The 22,384-nt window shown below is 37.9% G+C and overlaps 3 protein-coding genes across 4 annotated transcripts in view; 1 reads left to right on the top strand and 2 right to left on the bottom strand.

Moving 5' to 3' along the window:
* nup107 (nucleoporin 107) overlaps window positions 1-4,292 on the bottom strand; it is a 10,072-nt gene extending 5,780 nt beyond the window's left edge. The window contains exons 1-12 of the mRNA XM_008315253.3: window positions 4,144-4,292; window positions 3,275-3,354; window positions 2,635-2,730; window positions 2,465-2,559; window positions 2,198-2,333; window positions 2,007-2,110; window positions 1,787-1,902; window positions 1,541-1,589; window positions 605-676; window positions 431-519; window positions 267-342; window positions 1-91 (exon numbers count right to left, since the gene is read on the bottom strand). Of these exons, the coding sequence (XP_008313475.1) occupies window positions 1-91; window positions 267-342; window positions 431-519; window positions 605-676; window positions 1,541-1,589; window positions 1,787-1,902; window positions 2,007-2,110; window positions 2,198-2,333; window positions 2,465-2,559; window positions 2,635-2,730; window positions 3,275-3,354; window positions 4,144-4,151 (1,012 nt within the window). The 5' untranslated portion in view covers window positions 4,152-4,292. The remainder of the gene's footprint in view (window positions 92-266; window positions 343-430; window positions 520-604; window positions 677-1,540; window positions 1,590-1,786; window positions 1,903-2,006; window positions 2,111-2,197; window positions 2,334-2,464; window positions 2,560-2,634; window positions 2,731-3,274; window positions 3,355-4,143) is intronic.
* Window positions 4,293-4,971: 679 nt separating this feature from the next.
* Window positions 4,972-11,859, top strand: mdm2 (MDM2 proto-oncogene). 2 transcript variants are annotated; one of them, XM_008315250.3, is made up of 13 exons: window positions 4,972-5,281; window positions 6,920-6,959; window positions 7,299-7,363; window positions 7,443-7,517; window positions 7,861-7,994; window positions 8,107-8,153; window positions 8,246-8,298; window positions 8,432-8,528; window positions 8,616-8,812; window positions 8,998-9,129; window positions 9,549-9,623; window positions 9,727-9,913; window positions 10,048-11,859. In XM_008315250.3, exons 3-13 carry the CDS (start codon window positions 7,316-7,318, stop codon window positions 10,512-10,514), a joined length of 1,512 nt encoding a protein of 503 aa, XP_008313472.1. In that variant the 5' UTR covers window positions 4,972-5,281; window positions 6,920-6,959; window positions 7,299-7,315; the 3' UTR covers window positions 10,515-11,859. The 2 variants fall into 2 exon arrangements, with proteins under 2 accessions (XP_008313472.1, XP_008313473.1); XM_008315251.3 differs by lacking the exon at window positions 4,972-5,281 and adding an exon at window positions 5,310-5,904.
* A 322-nt stretch (window positions 11,860-12,181) lies between these two features.
* LOC103382457 (plexin-B2-like) overlaps window positions 12,182-22,384 on the bottom strand; it is a 55,633-nt gene continuing 45,430 nt past the window's right edge. The window contains exons 21-41 of the mRNA XM_025058143.1: window positions 21,525-21,719; window positions 21,048-21,257; window positions 20,877-20,960; window positions 20,354-20,449; window positions 19,804-19,943; window positions 19,611-19,711; window positions 18,697-18,926; window positions 18,438-18,619; window positions 17,712-17,778; window positions 17,346-17,492; window positions 17,125-17,255; window positions 16,622-16,689; window positions 16,161-16,261; window positions 15,947-16,028; window positions 15,681-15,835; window positions 15,199-15,359; window positions 14,947-15,094; window positions 14,500-14,564; window positions 14,290-14,365; window positions 13,588-13,662; window positions 12,182-13,461 (exon numbers count right to left, since the gene is read on the bottom strand). Of these exons, the coding sequence (XP_024913911.1) occupies window positions 13,357-13,461; window positions 13,588-13,662; window positions 14,290-14,365; window positions 14,500-14,564; window positions 14,947-15,094; window positions 15,199-15,359; window positions 15,681-15,835; window positions 15,947-16,028; window positions 16,161-16,261; window positions 16,622-16,689; window positions 17,125-17,255; window positions 17,346-17,492; window positions 17,712-17,778; window positions 18,438-18,619; window positions 18,697-18,926; window positions 19,611-19,711; window positions 19,804-19,943; window positions 20,354-20,449; window positions 20,877-20,960; window positions 21,048-21,257; window positions 21,525-21,719 (2,619 nt within the window). The 3' untranslated portion in view covers window positions 12,182-13,356. The remainder of the gene's footprint in view (window positions 13,462-13,587; window positions 13,663-14,289; window positions 14,366-14,499; window positions 14,565-14,946; window positions 15,095-15,198; window positions 15,360-15,680; window positions 15,836-15,946; window positions 16,029-16,160; window positions 16,262-16,621; window positions 16,690-17,124; window positions 17,256-17,345; window positions 17,493-17,711; window positions 17,779-18,437; window positions 18,620-18,696; window positions 18,927-19,610; window positions 19,712-19,803; window positions 19,944-20,353; window positions 20,450-20,876; window positions 20,961-21,047; window positions 21,258-21,524; window positions 21,720-22,384) is intronic.

Here is a 22,384-nt window from a genome sequence, read left to right as displayed (position 1 = left end):
TCAGCATGAACAGATTCTTCAGCAGCCGAGCGTCGTCCTCTCTGTCCAGGTCCGCCAGAGGGCGCTGCTGTCGCAGGGGAGCATCTGGGTCCTGTATGTACGAAAGATTATTTTGCATTTCGAATTTTGTTTTTGCTTCACAAACAAAAAGATTATTTTGCTTTTCGAATTTTGTTTTTGCTTCACAAAAAAAAAATCACAAATATTTGAAATTCTTAATACAAAGAACAGGATATTTGTTGTTGTTTGTTTAAAATATAACTGACCAGCTCAGTGACCAGAGGAACAGTGAAGGCCGTGCCGCTCTTCCTCCTCATTTTTAGAGCATGAAGTGTGTTTTCCCTAAGACACAAGGAAAACAAACTTACATACAAGCCTGAATGAATTAGGACAACTTGTGAAAATCAACAAAACAAACACGTGAACTCACCAGCAGACATTTTTGGCGTAGTATTCTATGTTGTCAGAGAAATCTCCAATCTGATCCCTGGCGATGCACTCCAGCCAATCAACGACCAGCTGTTACATGTTTGAAACAGACCATCAGTTAATTATCTGATAAATCAAAACAGCAAAAATAATGAACATGTGTGATATATGTGACCTGACTGTGACGTATGACAGCATCCTTCTGAAAGAGCTGCTCCACGACTATCTTCTCACTCTCGTTTGGAGCCTAAAAAAAAAAAAAGTTCAATTCTCAGGCTCTCCTTGAACAACCAAAACTTTATTCTGCACAAACATGGCTGTAGTTTTAAATCACTAAAATAACAGTCCTCTTGTCAGTATAGTGTAATTTATGTACGAATCAAAGACTTATCCTGGGTGGTTCTAATGAAATCCTGGCCTAAAATTGTTGCTGAGAATTAGAGAGAATGGTGTTGCCTAGAATAGGAAACATTAGCATGTTTTGCTAGTAACAGAGAAGCCATGATGACTAAACAAACATTACTTCATGAACCTAAATACACATTATTTACACCTCTTTTTCTTTAAAAACATTATCAAACACTTTTTTAAATGTGGAAAACGAGCTGGACATGTAATGATGGGAGATCTCTCTTTTTTCAATATTATTATACATGTAAATCGTAATGATGGGAGATCTCTCTTTTTTCATTATTATTATTATACATGTAAATTAAATTAGTAATTTTTCAAAAAATCCATTAATTTTTTCTAGGATGTATTTGTTTTAATCTGTTAAAAACAGAAACATAACTTTTGTCATAAAATGCAATAAAACGTAAATAAAATAGTTTCTATATTGAAATTGCTCTTTGGTCCATACAGAGAGAATTATTAGATTTGTTTATTATGTTTTGTTATTTTAGTATAATGCATGTTTTGTTACTAAGATCATTACTGCCATGGTGAACTAATGATTTCATGAGAATGACCCAATTAATATGAAAAGGGACCGTTTTTCTCAAAGAGACAACTGGACTTTGTGTTGTTGTAGGAGGAATGATGACCCTGAGTCGACCTCTGTTGAGAGATTCAAAAGGACAAGTATATTTTTGTTGTTGCTGTGACTCACCACAATGTCTGCCATGAGGTCGTCCTCCAGCGACAACTGCACTCTGTCTCTGTAGAAAAACAATAAAATAGGATCTGTCAATGACCAAGAGTAAAAAAAAAAAAAAAATTGTTTTTTTGCTCATTCGGCACATTTTTGGCAGGCTTTCAGTGTTTATATCAGCAGTTGATCATGGTTGAAATGAATAATGCATGCACCAAATAGCGAGAGGGTTAGTGATCAGAAAGAAGACGAAAGGACAAGTACTTATAAAGGGTGTTGATGAGTCTCCACGTGTTGCTCTCCTGCTGCAGCAGCCACCGCACTCCTGCAGTTTTACTGTTCTGGCCTGCTCTGAGAACCACAGACTGCAGCACGTCCACCTTAAAATTGACAAAACCAACAAGTTTAGATGCGATAGTAAAAGTGAGCTAACTGTGTCTAGCATATCGACTCTTGATAAAAGAGGCCACTGGGAATATCAAACCTTTTCCTGGCAAAGTGTCTGAAAATCCTCCAGCAGCTCAAACACAGCGGATGAGGAGTGTTTCAAAAAAGATGCTAGGAACTCTGGGAAAAGACTGGCAGCAGCTGCAGGGGGAAAATTATTGACTAAGTACAAAAGTTGCTTTAAAGACCAGTGTAATTGTTTGCTATGCTATGGTTTGTTTCACTCACCCGACTCTCCTGGATCGTCCTCCTTCAGGAGAGCAGAGCTGCAGTTGGCGATGTCTTCTGTGTAGAAGCTGGTATTTTCCAGGCCTGACACTGGGGAGGTGTACATGCTATTGGTCCAGTCACTGTCATCCAGGTTCTACACAAGGTCCACCCAAGAAAAATTATATGCACGATACAGGTTCTATATTATGCAGGAAATACTATTATCTCCTGTATGTAGTCAAACTAGAAATAACATTAAAAATGCTTGTGTGTTTTGTGACTTACCAAACTACTCAGTGCATTCCTGGGTGTGTGTGTGTATCGAGGAGTTCGAGCATCTGGAGCCAAAATTGAGGAAACATCCGGAACTCTGGGAGTTACTGAGACAATCAATAATAAGTGGTAAGTTTTAATTACAGGCACTTGGGAAAATGACCTGCATGTTTATGTCATACCAGCCTGTCTGAAGAGTGAAGCAGGAGTCGCCCTCAGCAGAGGGCGAGCAGGAGTTACTGTAGACCTGACTGGACTGCCACCACCTGGTGACGGAACTGAGAATGTAGTCAAGAAAATAAGACTGACAGAAAATATTTGATGGCAAGTGATGAAAAAGACAGACACAGTTGTACTACATTCAATTCTTTGTAAATGGATGTTGTTATTAGAAAACGGTTTAGTATTAGACAGTTAATGGCTGTTAATATAAATAAAATTCATATTACATATTATTAACATTTGTAAAGCTAGTGTTTACACTCCTTTTTAACAACACAAATGTTAGCATTTTAACATCTCCATGCATTAACTGTAGACTCTAGAGTCTCTCTAGAGTAATAATGTTAGCTTTAACTAAGAGAGTAAACAAAGCCATTACATTCACATGTTAGCATTAAAGCATTATGGGAAACTTAATACCGTATAGGTAGTTATCAACTAAACAACTGTGACTAAAACAGATTAGTCTGATAAAAAAGAGCCATCACAATAGATAAAAACTTTATAATACACTGTTTGTTTTTACACCTTAAATGTAGCTAGTCTGTACTGATAGAGAGTTCTTTTGTTTAATCCCATAATCTGTGACAGGAAGGATACAGGCCACCTTTTTTCTCCTGCGGGCTGCAACTGTCACCTCATCGTCTCGAACCACAGGAGACGGCAGCTCACTCACACCCCTGATCACCCGAAAGAAAAACACAAAAGCTTAACCATAATCACATATGGATCATATTCATAACATTAGTAACATTATTCCTTCAAATGGTTTATTATTTCCACATTATTAACTAGCACTTTTTTAAAAGTACTGCAGTGTTGATCACAATGACAGTTACATTTAAATAGGATCAACAAGACAGAGAAAAGAAAATGGGGGACATATAGAAAGATAATATTTACAGTATAGAACTGATGAAGCCTCTTGGATGAGAGGCGAATGTCTGTCTGTAGTGATTGCACAGACCGGATTTGTTACGTGTTTTATTCTCATCATTCATGGTGTACTCTTACAACTTCGTTATCAGTAAAAGTTAAAACAAACTTGTAAGTGTTTTATGGCGGACTTACAGTATAACTACAGTGAGTTAAAAACGAATTGGTTTAACTAGATTCAACTAGTTGTAGGTGGATGTTGTCAACAAATAATAGTTTAGTATTACACGTACAGTAAACAGCTACGTATATGTGTATTTCTTTTAGTTCTCTACAAATTTACTTAAATTCAGTAAATTACATTACAAAGTATTTACATTCGTAAATATGTTGTTTACACAGTAAAGTACAAGAATCATTAACGTTAGCAATATAGCATCTCCTTGTATTGACTGTTGACGCTTTTAGCTTCAGCTATGAGAGTAAACTAAGCCGATACCAACACGCAGTTGCATATACAGCAAACTCTCGGACGCTTAGTAAATATCATTGTGACCAAATTCGTTTTAAAAAGTCCAAAGTGCTTATATTACCATTCCATGTCAGCAAAGCTGTCTGTTCCCGCTTCACGAGGGTTTCACAGCTCCAACTTCTTCTTCGCGTTTCTTTTTAACTCTTCTTTTTGATTTTCTACAGCCATCTATCCCTAGTGGGGCACTACTGCCCCCTAACGTCATATACAACCGTCATATTATTGTATAATGTTTTTAAAACACCATACATAAAAATGATAAACGTATTGAAAATAATAACAAAATAACAGTGCGAACCATTGATTGTCAGAAAGAGTAAATGATTCACACGTTTAAAGCAGCATAGAATTAAAACATTCTTCTGTACAGTACAATATTTTAGATAAAACATACTTAATGTACTGCACTTTCTGCATGTTTATGAAGCATTAAGAGGAAAAGCGTTAATCCTTGAGATGAACGTTAACCATAATGTCAGTGATTTAATTAAGTTATAAGAATTATAAAAAGAAATACGCGTAAAGGAGATTATTGAAAAGAGAAAGAACAAAAAGCAGACCTGGCTTATACTTATTGAAAAGAGAAAGAACAAAAAGCAAAAGACCTGGCTTATAAATTTCACTTCCCCAATCAAATTAGTTAATAAAGTTAACAAGTTACCAGTGAGACTTTGAATTAAATGAAAAACCACATTTCACATTGTTTTATTCTGTTTTTCTTGTAAAAGGAAAGCATAAATAAATTATGACAAAAAGTTTGTCATAACATAATGTCATATCGTTGCATTTTAGTGTGCCGCGTAGATCATGATGTAAGCAACACGTTCTTGCACATTGTCAGATTTTTCTCGATGTGGCCCTAATTATGAAACTTAAAAAAATGCATTGCTATCCTGGAATCTAGTATAACAATAAAAAATATTTACAGTGAATTTTATAAAATGCCATTTCGTGCAATATTGTGAAACCCTCACATAGATTGATACATCAAAATAATGAGAAAGCAAGAATTGTGTTGTTGTCTTTCAAATAACAGGATTATTAATTACTGTGTGACGTCCGTATTCGGCCAGTAGAGGCGCTTCGAAACAAGTGTCAACAAAGCCACATTTTAGCAGCATCACATGTGGAACGGATAGGAAAACGTATGAAAAGTATCTGAGGATTTCAATTCAATCTACGCGAGAGCATCTGCAAAGGTGCGTAAAGACCGGGTTTGTTTTTTGAAACTTAAACCCTAAATTACGTCTTTTAAATAAAAGCGACGGCGCTGTAGTCTGTGGTAAACATTATGCTAACAGGCCTCGGGGCCTCGGGTTTTCCTGAGTAAATGGACCAGCGCTACGAAGGAGAAACACTGCACTCACTCTAAACTTGACGTCAACGTATATGTGAGCAAATATGTGATGCGTAGCAAAAAAAGGAGTCAGATAATTTTAAAGACTTAATATGGTTAAAGTTGTGCTTGTTATTCGATATTGTATTTATATCGCGAATTGTTGTACTACATAGTTACACTTAGTTTCTGGTTGGGTTTTTTTGGGGGCGAGCTTTTTTTCTTCTTCTTCTAAACAATAGCTAATTGTTACTTCATTTTCATTTACTACAGGGGGAAATGTTTAACTTTTTTCCACTGCACATGCACACGTAAGCTTTTCTGGTGAGTGAGAGGCAGAGATAGTATATGTATATAGGAGAGCGCAAGAGCGGGACATGTCCGGGCATATTCTTCTCAGTTCGTTCTAGAACCGCCCATTAACTGACGTTACGCCTCCTCTTGGAGTTCGCGTGTTTCTACAGTTGCCCTGGAAAAAGTGAAGCGGTAAATGTCTAGACACAACCATAAATAATAACCAAAGAACCAAGTTGAGGCTTATCCCGAACAGTATTATGTTGACGATGTTTTAACGTAATGTATGTAACAAAGGTGATTTTGTGTCAGTTATCATTTAGTTTAGTTTAGTTCAATTCAAGTTCTATTTTAACTCATTTAGTTTAGTTTAGTTCAATTCAATTTCTAGTTTAGAATACGGTTGTAATTTGACAAACAGACGGGTCACTGTGAGCTATTTAAAAAAGGTATAGTTTAACACCCTGAAAATGATATTACATTTTAATACATTCAATACATTTTAATGTTGACCATGGACTTAGGTATTGGGTTTGTTTTTTTAACAATGTTGGAACCTGAAATTTTGAATATATCAGGCTGATAGCAAGTATTGTATCAACCCATTCCTAATTCTAATATGCTTGAACATGCAAAGAGATGCATATTGATAAACTACTTGCATGTTCATCACAGGTGAACATGGACTTGTGATTAAAAATCTTGGACTTTTAGCACACGTGCTAGCCATTGGAAAAGCTGATAATGATAAATTGAGACAGACTAAGAAAGACTTGAATGTTTCTGTCATCACCTGTAGACATATTGTCTAGAATCCTCACTGACAGTGAGAGTGTTGAAGCCTAGAGTTTTCCAGCAGTGTCATGGTGACACTGGTTACCACTCTTGAGTGGTAACCACTGGTGGTCGTTAGTCACACAGAGGTGATGAGTCACAGTGGACTAGTCTCAGCATGTCTACTACAGAGAACGCACCCCCCCACACACACACACACACAGTGTGATTGAATCAGCTGGTACAGTCAGTTTACACACATGCAGCAGCTGCTGACTCACAGATACGCCTCACTGCTACGTTGGGGCTGACCAGGAGTCAGTCTGAAACTTCAACTCCTGGTCTAGTCCTGACATGTTTCAGCTGCTCTATAATAAGAACCTGGAATCTCTGTTCTGTTCTGACTGCACTTTATCCGCGTTTACTTGCACAGGATGAGCTGCTTCTGCTGAAAGATCTCCCCAAGAAAACTGGTAAATATGAATTTCTTTATTTGACTATATTCACATCTTTGGTTATTTCTTCTGTTCTTTTACCAACACCTGATGAATGTTGTGGTTTTAATATTGTGTTTCTCTGTCACTTGTAAACACCTTGAATACATTTTATGTGAACTAGACAGTTAAAAAACACTTCATTAGTTTTTTTTTAAAGGTTTTAATACCTCAGTGGTTTGATTTAAGATTAGCATGAAATTCCTATTATAGTCAGTTTTTGGGTGACAAATTATAATAGATTAAATGTTACATAGATTTTTTTAGCATGACATCTACTCATTATTGTTATTATATAAATCTCATGTCTATGCACAGGAATAATACAAATCACAATGTCAGCAGAAGGGCTACGCACTGACACTCAAGATGAAGACAAACTGGTGAGACTGACTCCTGAGCCTTCATCGACTGTCCATTCGCTGACCTTTTATTCAAAGCGATTGCTTTACTTGATTTCAGGTGAGACCAAAGTTGGAGTTTCACTCCCTGCTGCAGGATGCAGGAGCCACCAAAGATCTGCTCACGATGAAGGAGGTACAGCAGCAAAACTTTATCCATTCAGAAAAAAGAGTCAAAGTTACTGCTGTTTATTGGGGTTGTGTATTGGCAAGATTCTGGCGATATGATACTTATCACAATACAGGGGCAACTATACATATTGTGATATACTGTGATACAGTAGGAACAACAATATACCAAGTTTTCTTTTAACAATTAAATTGTAAGAAAACTTTGACAGTAAACACACAATGCTGTTACATGCTTAGTACCAGGTTACTAAAAATCTTTAAAATTCTTTAAATTAAAATATCCATGCAGTGCTGTAGAATATTGATATAGAACTATGGCTGTGGTTCTTAACATTTGGTTCCTTCAGGTGATGTTTTACCTGGGTCAGTATATCATCCAGAAGAAGCTTTATGATCAGAGTCAGCAGCACATCGTCCACTGCGCCCAGGATGAACTGGGCCGAGTGCTGGGCGTCGACAGCTTCTCTGTGAAAGAACCACGGTGAGAAGAGAAATCCTCTTTAAACTTTTAATGGTTGGACAGGATTAGTAAATTGTAGTTTAGTGATTGAAAATTAAAAACCAACGTTCTTACAAAGGCATTTCTGTTTCAGAGTTTTGTTTGCAATGATCACAAAAAACCTGGAGACTGTGAGAGAAGGTACAGCCGCTTCAAATCTTCCTTGTTTTTTTCTCCAACTAATCTGGAAATGTGAATTAACTAAACTCAACTTTTTTTATGTCTTTGTGAAGATGTGCCATCTAGTGTTGGAGAAGGACACAGCCAAAATCAGACTAACACAGAGGTGAGACAAACCACTTTAGTCTGGTGTCAAAATGATGATTTTTGTCATTTTTAAATGACTAATGAAAGCGTTCTTATAATTGGAAAAACAAAAACTAAAGTAAACGTCCTTTGACTTCTTTTTATGTTTTTAGGAAGCCGATTCAGAAAGTCGCTCTTCTTCGCCAGACAGGAGAAGACGGCGGAGGAGGAGGAGAAGGAGACACAGGAGCTGCAGAAGCAGTGATGCAGGTGAATAACGCAGTTCATCCTCCTCGTTCTCATCGTAAACCTGTCCGTTTATGTGGTGATTGAAACCCCTCCCCCTTTGTAATTTAGGCCCCTCCCACAGTGTCCAGGAGGAGGAAAATGAAGGAGAAACAGAGGATGAAGAGGAGGAGGACGATCGAAGGAAGAGGAGGAGGTCAGACAGCTACTCCTTGACCTTTGATGAAAGCTTGTCCTGGTGTGTGATTGGTGGACTGGGGAGAGTGCGGGATTTACAGAGCAGCCAATCATCAGACACGCACAGCACGGTGAGGATCTGACAGACACACACGCTGCGAAAGCTCAGCTCTTAGCCTGAGAATAAAACCACAAACACGAGAATCAAAATTCCTGAAAGAAACTGGAAAAGCTTAAACCAGGGACTGAAGCCGAGTTCATTACATGGAACCTTTTCACACTTTAACACTTGTCTGACTCTAACCATTTGTTTCAGTCCGCACAGTCAGAGGTTACGATCCCAGGCCCCGAGTCAGATTGTGACAACTTCAGTGTGGAGTTTGAAGTGGAGTCCATCGATTCAGATGATTACAACGAGGATGATGCATCGGTGTCAGCTGATGATCAGGTGAAGCATTTGATTCGCATTTTTCTCAACTGGCACCACCTGAGGCTGAGAACGAAATGTAAAACAAAAACGTTATAAACATTAAACATTACTATAATAGAATGAATACCTGTTTGAGGGGTGTGCCAAAATATCGATACTACGATATGTCACAAAATGATGTCTTGTGGTACGTTACGATATTTAAACAATAAACATACACTCATTTTAAACAGACTTTCTCACAAAAACTTAAACTAATTTTTCAAGCCTTCACATGATGGCGCTAAGCTAATTCTACATGAATGACTCATTCATGAGAGTATGTGATAGTATGGTATCACGAGGTAGTTGCTGATATGCAGCCCTGACCTCTACTATGTTATGTATGTTATTTAACATATATAATGACATATTTAATGTCGTTTGTTGTTTGTCAGGTTTATGAAGTTACCATCTTTGAGGCCGATGATGAAGACGACTCCTTTGATGAAGACACAGAGATCACCGAAGCCGTGAGTTTACACACTCAAAAAACGCACACATATTCACCATTGTCATTATGTTGATGGTTATTTATGCTAAATATGTTTGTTTGTTTATTTGGTTTCTTTTTAGGATTACTGGAGGTGTGTAAAGTGCGACGAACTAAATCCTCCTCTTCCCAGAAACTGTCTGCGCTGCTGGACTCTGAGGCGGGATTGGCTGCCAGAAGAGTCCAGGGGTTTGGATAACACCTCCCCTTACTGGCATAAAGCCCTGCCCACAAAGCCATCCAGCCAATCAGCAGCCAAAGAAGCTGCAGGTATTTGCATCTCCAGTTGTTTGTGTGTGGTCAAATTAGCAGCAGCAGTTTTTTGGGCTTCTTCGCTTCTGACCAAACACCACCATCTAGTGGTCAAGAGTTAGAATTTTAGGCTTTATTTTTTCCTTTCTCAGAAGCTTATGACGTGGAGGAACATGAAGGAATGGACGTTCCAGATGGAAAAAGAGCAAAAACTCCTTCATCACAGCACCTCTCAGACTCCAACCCCTCCTCAGCTCCCTGCTCCCAGGATCTCCTCTGCTCCTCTCAGCCCTCCTCGTCCTCTTACTCCTCCTCCTTTGACTCCCAGGAGCTGCTCCAGTTGTCGAACACCACGTCGCCTCAGCCTTCAACTCCAGCCTCCAGCACCAGCGTTCCAGAGCTGGAGCGCAGCTCGTCAGCAGAATGGCGACTCCCGGACTCCTGTCTGGACCCGTGTCTCATCTGTCAGTCCAGGCCGAAGAACGGCTGCATCGTCCACGGACGAACGGGTCACCTGATGTCCTGCTACGTCTGCGCCAGGAAGCTAAAGAAGAGAAACAAGCTGTGCCCGGTCTGCAGGCTGCCCATTCAGTCTGTGGTCCTCACCTACATCAGCTGAGCACACTCTCACCTGTTGTACGTTCAGATCTACCTCAGCTGAGACCCTTCCCCTCCACCACTGTTCTGGTCTGCGTTCTGTCCTCGCCTACCTCAGCTGAAAGGACACCTTTACCCCACGTCTGTTCTCACCATTAGGTCTCTTCCACTTTAGGCACTTAATGTCACGCAGGTTTAAGACACAGTTCAAGGCTTTTCACAAGACAATGTTATTTTTGTTTTATTTTAGGGGAACTGATTAGAAGTTAGAAAATAAGGTTCGGTGTTTATCGTCCTTATCAGCTGAACCTTCTGTTCTGTTGAGTTTGATCTAAGACTCCACCATTTAAACCACCAAGTTAAATCAATTTTCTGTCACCACGACACAATCTGGTCAATAAATAAAGGGCCATTAAAAGTTTTCCATGTTCACAATTATTTTTTTACACTTTAATAAACAACCAAATAATTAAGAAAAGTGTAAATAATTGAAGGGTATGTCAACTACTCTGTTATACAAACCAAATTTGATTAATATTAATATATTTTTAACTTTTCTCGTTAATGTGCCAACAACAAACATAATTTTTTATAGTAAACTCTAAACTGATTATCCGATTTATTGATTTCTAGAAATAATAGTGTGCTTTCATATTAATTTTAAAAAATATATATTTTTCAGAAATTGTGACAGAATTTAATTTATAACCTGACGTTTTCATCACTAAAAAAACAAACTGCAAGAACAACTCCGCATTTGATAATTCTATTAATTTTTAAATTAAATAATGGATTAGTTAATCACATTTTTTCTAATCTCTGAAATGTTTATACTCTATCAGAAAAAAACTATTTACAAGGAAATTTTTATTCCATTTTACTTCTAAGTCCATCAGTGATCTGAGTTCACGGAGACGCAGCACTTCCTGTGTCTGAAATCGCCAATTTCCCTCTCTGGACTTTAGTCTGTTCATCTTCTATCGGCTAATGCTTTCTTTGAAAGTTTCTTGGAAAGAAAATATGAAGTGTGAGACTCGCAGATTTATTTAAAGCAATATTGAAATTTTTATTTGCCACATTTCACTGACATGTTAAAGTTCTAGTGCACTGACTTTTATATTGGTTAATATTTCCGAGTGCACTGGTGAATTTTTTTCTGTTGTCGTGTAATTATTACAGAATTATTCTTTCCAGGAAACTTTGGAACAATTGAAATATTTATTTGTTTATTTAAGATGCTTCTGGAATGTTATTTAAACAGAACATTTTCTATGAGCTTTATGAATAACAAAAGAATTCTATTAGGATCGTAAATGTCCTGTCCATATTTTCTGTGATTGAATAAAGTCTGACTTGTTCTATCACAAGTCTTCTTGTTTGTTTGACGTCGACACACAGAATAAATATGATTTAGGAGACTTGGTTAGATTTAATTCGATTATATATTTAGAAATCTTTACTTTATTTTCCTGTAATGTAATTAGATAAAACTCACCCACGTGGCTCCACAGCTCCTGGCTCCCTTTCTTAGATACAGGACTCGTCGGTAACTGAGAAAACAAATTAGGCAGCACAAAAAAATGACAATAATATTGTACAAATAAATTAGTTACGTTAATGGCATGTGCAACGTTAGAGAGCTAGTCAAGAATATTTGGAAAGATGTAAACAAAACACATTTTAAAAATATTTTGACATTGGTTTGAAATTTATTTCCAACATTTCTGAAGAGTCTATGTGCACTTAATCTGCAAGAGGCATTTCCTGCTCTGACGTCGTGCACAGAAAAATATAGAGAAATGCAGCAACGTCAATGCAGGGTGTATTACAAACGAAAATAAATCATACATGGTTTAAAAAAAAAAAATCACAGAAAGAGAAAGTCACTTTTTAAGTGGGTTTTTGGTTGCTTCGGTCACATGATCAAGCAGTTGTGATGTCATGATTGTTCACAGGAAGTAAAAACACACAAGTGGTGCGAAGTCAGTTCGTAAAAATTCATAAATCTAATCTCGTAAAAAATAATGCAGAGCTTCAAATTAAAGCTTCTACATCATAAAACTAAAATTTGGCGGCGTATAGAATTATAAATACTGTGGTAAAAAAAAAAAATAGAACTGATATTTTTGTTTAGGGTTTAGCTTAACTCATCGTACCCTGAATTCATTTTCAAGGCCAAACCAGAAATCCTGATTGACCAGTGGTCTGTACCGTGGTTGGTTTTTATTGGTTGATTATTTCTAAATACAACAGCTGACTTAATGTCTGCAGTTGAGACGAATTCAATTAAACTTTTGTTTTCTTCCAGAAAAAAAGTCTTAAAATGTCCCAACGTTGTGCAACTCCGACGTCAAAAAAGGCTAAAATGCTAAGCAAACTATCTTTACTTCAACAGTTTTTCTTTAACAACAAAAATTCTTCTTTCATCGTTCCTTATTCATCCATCTAACTCGAGCCAAACTGAGAGAAACAAATGTTGTCCTCCTTGGTCTAAAGGTTACACAAACAATACGTCCCCTAGTGGATAATAAAAAAATAACTTTTCAGGGTTATCTTCTTTCCCGTAAGTTCTTGTACGCAGCCGTCTAGTGCTCGTCATAAGAAGTGAAGCCCATGATCGTACAATTGTGCAGCTCTCTTGACTTTAGCTTAACACTCAAGTCCTTTGACTCCTCCCTCTTCAGTACTTATATGGTCACCAGCTTCCACTTAGCTCCGCCCACTGCAGTCCTTACACTTATGGCAGTCCGATAAACTCCCTCTATGCGAGTCTTTGAGTTTTGTAACAACAAAGTCCTGTGATTTGTGGCAAAATAAGCTCCTCCTTCTCCCCGTGACTGCAGCACCCTCCTTCAAGTTAGGTGTCAAAGGTCAGTGACCTTGTTCTCCAGGGCAGCAGCAATCTGTTGGAGCCGAAGGGTCAGCTGTTTGTTTTGAGCTGCTGGGTCTTCGTCCAGCGACTGGATGATCTGTAAAGGGACAATCACCCATTTTTTAAATCTGCATATGATGTTTATAAGAAACATTGGCACATAATCTGTTAGCGCCCCCTACCAGACACCTGGTAGTATTGATAGTAAATGCTGTTTTCTTACCACATCGTAGTACTTGCTGGCGTACTGGTAGAGCTGATGTAAGGCCACCTGAGTGTTCAGCTTTTCTGTGTGTTGCTGTGCAAACAAGACAAAGGATTTAAGAAATGTACAGGTGTTCAACCAAGAACCAAAACTAGGGATGTCCGATAACATGGGCCGACCGACATTCCCAGCAAAATATTAGCATAATTATGTAATATCTGTAAGAATTGTTAACATTTTTTTCTCTGATAATGAAAACCTGATAACACCTGGGTTTTGACAAATGATGTGTGCCCTAAAAATAGTTTTTGGGAAAAACAACTGTATATGAAAGTGTAAGCCACTAGATGGCAGCATTGCAACACATTTTATTAATCTTTTAATATTAATATCAATATTAATATTTTAATAATCAGGGGATTGTAGGCAGAATGCTGCTGATAGTAACTTATACAGTGGTTTGTACAACACTGTTTTAACCCATCACCTCAGTGAGCAGGCAGCACTTAACTTCCTTAACCACTAGGCCACCACTGACCCGCTATATTGGTATCGGTCTATATCGGAATTGAAAATTGAGTGTTTGGACAATATCGGATATCGGCAAAAAGTTAATATCGAGCATCCCTAACCAAATCATATTAAAAAAAGTGATGCCATTTTATGAGACCTCTAATAATTAATGTGGTGAAAAACATGCCGAGAGTTTTCATGTCGTACCCTTGAAACCTCAGCGAGGTGCGTATTCATGTCCTGATCGCTGACGGAAACCATCTGTCGGATTCCACTTAAATAGCTGACAAAAAACAAACACACAAACTGTTAGCTCAGGAAAATCTTTTGGTCAGAAAGTAAATAACGAAAATAACATGTTGTTTGAACAATGGAATATTCCCCGGAGGAAGGAACATTTCACGGGCTTCAACTCACTCGTCCACCATCTTCTTATAAGTGGAAATCTCTTTTGCGTAGAGCAGTTTGTTGCTGGGAGATTCCTACGGTTAGACGGAGACAAAAACAGTTTAAGGTCATGACATGATTGGGCAATTTCCCTTTGATGAAGCAGCTCTGGGGCGTGACTGACGATTTTTTATTAAAAAATAAATAAATAAACGAAAACACTTTGCCACTTAACTCGCCTCATTGGTGACAAGTGGGAATGAGGCGAGTTATGCGATAACTGACTTTTCTGACATTTTACCAAAGGGAAAATAAAAATAGAGTTGAGTCGGGGAAGAGATAAGACAGAATTATGTGGAAATTCTTAAACGCACAAGACTCAAACTCTCTGTAATGCCCCCTAGTGGCTCAGCAGCTGAATTGCTATAGTCGTGACACTTTTCAAGCACAGAATAAAATCATTAGCAGTGAACTCACTCTGCTGAGTTTGTGCTCTGTTTTGGTGCAGGCGTCCATGAACGTTTGCGAGAGGACGTGCAGTGAAGCGTCCACCACCTCAGTGGCGTGGATGTCGAAGATGAAGTGTGGGTTCCTCAGGATGTTCACCCAGAAACGCATCAGCAGACTGAGGATGGAAGGTTATAGAATTAGCCTTTTTTTTTACAGTTGATGGATAAAAGAGCTGTTTCACTACAGCGACTTGGCAGTTGTTGACTTGTTGTTTTTAACCTATTTGTCTTCCAGATGTGCAACGTCTCCTCGTCCACGTTGTCATGCCTGAGCGCTTGTTCGTCCAAAAAGTCAAAGAAATATTTCACGGCAGGAGGAACGACGGAGCTTGAACACAACACGCAGCGGAAGAAGTCGTCCACAAATTGCTGCAATGTGCCCTGCGTAAAAAAAACAAAACAATGTTAGTCAAGAGACTGAACAGGAGGGGGCGACACATGAAGTTATTTCACTCATTACAAAAATCCGTCTGTTGCTTGATGACAGATATCGTTGCGGGGGATTTTGTGTGACAGCGTCATCTGCATAGAATGTTACTTCTCTAGATTAGGCAATTACAGGTATTTAAGAGATCCATTTTCTTGCTCCGGCAGTTACCCTCATTTTTATAAACACTTCGTTGTGAAAGAACACTGTACGTTTGCGAGTTGCCCATGTCGAGGTAAATGATGTTAGGAAATAAAGGAAAATGATGTTGTTACCTTGACAGCGAGCAGTCTGGTCAGGTAAATCTCTGTGATGGCTTTGGTCATGGCCTTGTCCTTCATGCTGCCTCTCTTGGACTTACTTACTTCGTCCATCTCATCCGTAGGCCGGACCATGTGGAAAGTGTTGTCGTCCTCCAGGAGAGCACTTCCTGTGCGACACAAACAGAGAGAACTCAAACTCAAAAATACCATGTCTGAGGTGACTCTGATTAGTGCAGGGTAAACCTGTGTGTGTTTACGAGTAGTTTAAATGCACATACTCTCTTCATGACTGTCCTGGTGTTGGTGAAATGATTGTGTGTGCAATACTCTGGAGAGGACCAAGGTGGCGTTGTCTCGAACCTAAAAAACAAGGAACATCACTCAGGACCAAAAAAGCAATGCTTTATAATGAAAATATATTTTTTTAAAAGTTGAAACAAAAGTATTTTCAGTTATGAGAAAACAAAAATCCAGATAAATGATAAGACTTACATTATAATGAGCCAGCGTGTTCAATCTTTTCCATCGTCCTTCCTTCTGTGATGTCAGATCCAGGTCAGACAAGATCTGACCTGTGGAGCCAGGGCGCCACTCTAAGGTCATATGAGGAAGTGAGCATTAATGTGAATTTTCACTACTGCCCCCCCGTGGTCAGTTTGTGCTATAAAGATTAATGATTTTAAACAGTGAAGTAAAAAAAACTATAAAGATTAATGATTTTAAACAGTGACCTTAAAACAAACAATGGCTGCCAAAAGATAAAAACATTTTAATCTGAATAATCACACAATGACAATTATGATTAGTCACAATTAATTATGATCAAGATTAATTGAGATTAATCACGATTAATTCTGATTAATCAAATAATGATTAATAAAAATATGTGACTTTCAAACTTTTACTTATTATTATTATTTGTTGTTGTTGTTGTTGTGTTGTTGTTGTCTTACCCAGTGCAACAGTCTCCACCTTTGGTCTCTGTGAGTATGGTAGGTTTCTATAAACCTGATCGATGACCCTGGAACAGAATTTTTTATTTTTAAACATAAAGTACCGCTGTACACATTTCTTTTTTTATATAGCATTATATCGAACTTTCAAAAAATATTGAAAGAAAGAAATATCACATAACAAGGTTGTTAAAATATGATATACGTTAAGCTCTGTTTTTAGCCAAGACTATAACTGTAAAAAAAATGACCATATTCTACTGTCTAGCAGGGGTTCTCAATCCCAGGTCCACGGACCAGTACTGGTCCATAGGTCATTTGTTACCGGGCCGATGAAAAGTGTACTTTTATTTACTAATTTAATTCATGTAAAGAGAATTCATATCCATTTAATTTCCTCGTTCAAAGATAATCTAGCATTATTTCAAAATAATGTAGTAATGTAGTAATCTAAAAAGTCGACCCAACAATAATGATAATAATAAAAACAACTTGTAGGATTTCAACTACACAACAAACAAACATCATCGTCATCAACATCGTCAGTCAGACTGACCTGAGTGATGGTGTCACAGTTCAACACTTTGACTGGAGTCACATCTTGACCTTCACCATGAACCAAGACTTGCAGTGTCTGAAAAACACACACACAGATATTAGCATTTTAACATCAGTTTTCATTTCAATTCTGGATACTAGTTAAACCCAAACTGAGGCTCAGTACCAGGACAGTATATTCCACATCATCTCCCAGGAGTCCAGTGTCGTTCAGAGTGTATTTGGCTTTTTTCAGTTTGGCGTCCACCGGACCCTTTTCCACCTGGTGCTTCAGAGCTTTGAAGAGTTTATACAGAGGCTCTCCAGCAGTATCCTGGTGGGGGGGGGCACAGACACACACAGAACTGATTCCCACTCTGAAACTGACTCTTTAGCCAAGGCTTTATTAGATTAAATACAGATTACAGATTTAACGAGAAAATGTTTTAGTTTTAGGTGGAAACAAACATATCACAACGATTTCTATTACGAACGTTTCAGAACCAGCCCAGAGAGAACTTTAAATGAATAAATGAAAAGATGATTTTTTTACCTTAAGGAACTGATAGAGACAGATGGACATCCAGTTACACAACATCCTCTCTACCACCGTCTCTGACCTGGACAGGAAACAATAAGATTGATCACCAGAGCCATTGATTCTGGATAAAAAGTTCAATCATCACTAGTTGATTCAAAAAACTGTAATACAGCTTATACTTTATCGATGTTAGTTCTTGCATTGTAACAACACAGACAAAATGATCCTATTAAACCACTGCCAAAAAAAACAAACATATTTTTGCATTATTTTCTTGACATATTTTTTATACATCTACCTGATGTTAAATGTCCTTTTGTTACAGCAACATATAGAAAAACATAACGATTGATCATGATGAATCGTTAAAATGGTTTTGATTCTGATGAATCTTGATTAATCATTACATTTTTTTGACTTTGATTAATCATGATATGTTTAATCAAATTAATTACAGGGTTGTTGTTGTGGATTATTACAATGTCACAATTAACATTAATTAATAATAGAATAATTAATAATGATATCATGAAGCCATGTAATTGATAATGTAATTAATCTGATTAAGTGTTTTTCATCTTTGTCGATTGCCCTAACAATGATAAAGAAGTTGCAGTAACTCGGCTTTTCATTAGTCTACTCCACACTGACAATCTACCATGTTCCCCACGGAGAAGATGATTGGACGACACAGTTCGAGAACCTTCATAAAAACTGCTCCTGCTGTTTCTCACTAACCTTCTCAGCATCAGTTTCGGGTTCTTGCTCTGCACGTGTTCGTCCATCAGCTCCAGCAACAGCGTCCTCATGATGTCGGTGTAGTACTCCAGCTTTCCATGCAGCGCCACCGTCAGGAGAGAGGCAAAATAACCCCTGGAGCGATTATTGAAGTCGGGGCGACTCTCCAGAGTGTGGATGAACTGCAGGTGGACACAGACATGGTTTCACTGGTGGAAGAAATCAAACTGTTTGAAATAATGAGTCCTCGATGTCCTACATTGATGAGGAAAGTCTTGCTGTTGAGCAAGTTGGAGAACTGATTCAGAGCCTGGGCCACGATGGCTTTGCGACCTTCTGGGATCTCGACTTTCCCTGTGATCATGGTGTCGTTGGTGCCGTCTTTGGAGGGCAGGAAGAAATTCCTGTCAGTGTAGGTCTGATAGTCCAGAAAAGGGATCCTGGCCTCGCTCAGGTCATTGGTGGCGTCCTCCATCTCTATCATCAGGTCTGATGTGGAGAAACACGACAAAATAAAAATTTTAAAAAAGGAGGCTGGAATGGAGATGAGTATGAACATCTGAGAATGTATTTCACAACCCTGAACACAAATAACTGAAACTAACTGAAAATTGTTTGAGGACAAAGTTAAACCTAAATAACACAACATTTCCTGAAGATTTAAAAAGGTTTAAATTACTTAAAAATATTAAAATATTATGACACGAAAACAAGCTACAAGAAACTTGGGTGTCTTGGGTGGTCACATAAGGTCGCGACCCCATGTGTCGCCTGAAATGTCTAGTGATCAGAGATGTCCGATAATAACTTTTTGCTAATATCCAATATTGTCCAAACACTTCATTTCTGAATAAAAAAAAGTTAGCAAAACATAATTAAAAAACCAAAACTTTTTCAGAAAATCAATAACTTAGAGTGGGGATGTCAAACATACGGCCCGGGGCCCAAAACCGGCCCGCTAGGGAGTTCAATCCGGCCCTCTTGATGAATTTTATAAGCAAAAAAATGCACAAATACGTCACGTTCATGCTGCTTTGCTAAATTATATTTCATTAAATATGACTATTTTCTAATGTATTTTTAGTATATTGTTATTTATAGGCAATTCTGTTATACTGGTAACTGAAAAGAAAGAAATGACGGATTATATAACAAAGCTATTTCCAGTGGTACCTGTGAATTCTTTCTTGCATCGATCTCTGACACTTTCCTCCAGATTCTCCAGCTGATGTTTGACCTTCTCATACTCTCGCTCAGCCTGTTGACTCTTCCTCCTGTTTATGTTTGAAACATGCACGGACATATAAACAAAAAAGCGCTTTTTCCCCCTGTTTCTTTCTTGAACTCTGATTTCATTTTGTCGCACCTGTAGCAGTAGATGGACAGAGCGATGAAGAGCAGCATCGGTACGACGACGGCGGGGATGATGATGTGCAGAGGAATATCCGAAAACTTTGGCTCGTAGTAAACTGAATCCACCAACCACTCACCGTGACCGAACTTCACCTGGAAACAGATTTCAACCCATAGTTTTAGGTGCAAAAACAAATGATTTTTTGGTAGAAAATATTTGAGACCATATTAGTACATTTAAAAATTTTAAACTTTCAAATTATTCTACAAAAACCAAAAGGTGAAGTTAAATATATTTAGAATTCCAACAATACAAAACATGAGATTACAGCAGTTCAACCAAGAAGTAATTCATTTGTCACAATATCTTTTGTCATTTTGTGACTTTACTATTGGGAATTCTTTGTTCAGATTGACCTCACTGACACAAACTGACCACAGGAGGCAGCAGTAGCAATGCTTTTCTATAAAGAGAAAGAGTAAGTCATTTTTATAAAACTTCAGTTTCTCATAGCAGGAGTAGCAGAGGTCTTCCTGGTCTCATTTCTTTTGTCTGTTTTTACCACAAGATCTAGCGGGTTGTTGTTGGTGTCTCTACGCTGCCGTTTGGATCGAGCGCTGGGCTTCGACGATGGTGCATCCAGAATCAACTTGTCGTCCTGTGAATGTAGTTAAGAGATAAAGAAGAGAAAAAAGAAGGGTTTCATTTAGGGATGTCCCACATAAACTTAACCATATAAACCTGGAAATATTTATTTATTTATCTGTACAAACCCCTGTGTGAGTTCCCCTGATTAATAAAAAAGAATAACAAAACGAACTGCAGTGCTGCCATCTAGTGACTTTCACTTTCAAGTACAGCCGTTTTCCCCCAAAACTATTTTTAGGGCAGACATCACTTGGTGAAATCCAAGCCTTGTGTTATCGAGTTTTCAATATCGGAGGAAAAACCGATAAAGATTCTTACAGATATTACATAATTACGCTAATATTGGGCCGATATTATTGGACATCCCAAGTTCAATTACAACTTTGGAAAACACAAACTCGTGTTTCTGTAATATGATTCTTCCTGCGTGTGCTCACCTGCAGTATGTTCACGGTGCAGGAAGCGTCACCAACAAACGCCTTCGCCTCTTTGGCCGTCGTGGCCTTGGAAAAACCTCGGCCCTGTAAGAAGCAGGAAAAAAATGAATAATCATTTCTCAGAACATTGTTACCATAAACAATCTAATGAAGAAAAATATTATCAGTCACCGTCACAATGATGACACTGGTCTCTGTGATTTTGTTATTGGCCAGTTTATTGAAGACGGGGTCAGGGTGGTAGTCGAAGTTCTTCAGCTCCTCCATGACGTTGTCCAGCTGCACCACGGTCCTCAGGGACTGAGTGTCCATGGTGCTGTTGACTGGCGGCGAGTAGAACTGCAGCATGGTGTCGTTCTTGCTCAAAGACTCCTGCACAAACTGAAGGATCGAGGGGCGGTGGGTGAGGGGGAGACAAGTTGAGACCACAGGACGGAGAGGTAGTCCAGAAAAGACTGTGTGTTGTCCACAGTCCAGTTCAGTTTATAAATTCCGTCATGCATGCAAAATTGTCGAGAAAAGTTTAAGAAATGTTGTAAAAGAAAAAAAAAAAAGCAAAACTCTTAAAATAATAACTGCAGTTAAATTATACTAAAGAGGTAAAAGAAAACAGCAAAGTTAAAACTGGACGGACACGCCCACACTCACCTCATCAGAATCAGTGGCCTCTGAAAACTCGTCTGATAAAGGGAGCACTTTGATGCTGGCTCTTTGGATCAGATCAAAACCACTTCCTTGCACCATAATCGTTCGACCGCCACTGAACACAAAACACAGCAGGTTAAAAAAAAAAAAACGGCCTTTTTTCAGTGTGAATTTCAAAAGATTTTTTTTTTGTTTTAGCTAATATTTTTACGTTTTATTACTTTTGAAAATTTTTAAAACCGGTAATTTTACATTTATTTTATATTAATATTGTGTAATAATTTTTAGTTTTTTTTATAGTTATTTTTAGGTTTATTTTGCTACACACACACATATATATATATATATATTTTTTTTTTTTTTCTGCTGCATACAATGCCTGCTATTCCGGTTGCAATACAAGCCAATAACAAATAAAGTAAGTCTAGGTCTAAGGTCTATGGTCTAAATGGAATCTCAAGAAGAGAAAAAAAAAGGTTTAATTTGAGTTTTTTACCCTTGTTAATACTTATGATGAATCCATATGCAGAAGATACTGTGATATATGTTTCCAAAATCCAAATGACATTGCGTTGTAATATTAACCTTTTGCTAATATCCCATACGATAACGATATTGTTCTAACACCTTATTTCCTATTACAATATCAACTGATACCAATATATGGAACATATTGGTATCAGTTGATATCGCTTACCCCCAAAACTGCAGTAAACGTCTCATTACCCCAGATAATGAGACAGTATATATGCTAATACGCCAATAAAAAACTGAATGAAAAATGAAATCAATGTAAAGAGATTCTGGTTCTCTCTCTCTCTATGTTCGTCTGCAGTTTGTCGATGCGTATAAAAGAGAAAAAT

Source organism: Cynoglossus semilaevis, chromosome 8, assembly GCF_000523025.1.
Source record: "Cynoglossus semilaevis isolate Cse_v1.0 chromosome 8, Cse_v1.0, whole genome shotgun sequence".
Classification (NCBI taxonomy): Eukaryota; Metazoa; Chordata; class Actinopteri; order Pleuronectiformes; family Cynoglossidae; genus Cynoglossus; species Cynoglossus semilaevis.
The sequence above is the reverse complement of the archived record's forward strand: the minus strand, read 5'-3'. Positions and strand labels throughout refer to the sequence as shown.

What these genes read in the sequence shown, in the direction of transcription:
- mdm2 (XM_008315250.3), top strand. Translation starts at nt 7,316, where the DNA reads ATGTCAGCAGAAGGGCTACGCACTGACACTCAAGATGAAGACAAACTG. An exon ending in ACACAGAGATCACCGAAGCC is followed by an intron (nt 9,624 to 9,726) that starts GTGAGTTTACAC and finishes GTTTCTTTTTAG; the next exon opens with GATTACTGGAGGTGTGTAAA. An exon ending in AGCAGCCAAAGAAGCTGCAG is followed by an intron (nt 9,914 to 10,047) that starts GTATTTGCATCT and finishes TTCCTTTCTCAG; the next exon opens with AAGCTTATGACGTGGAGGAA.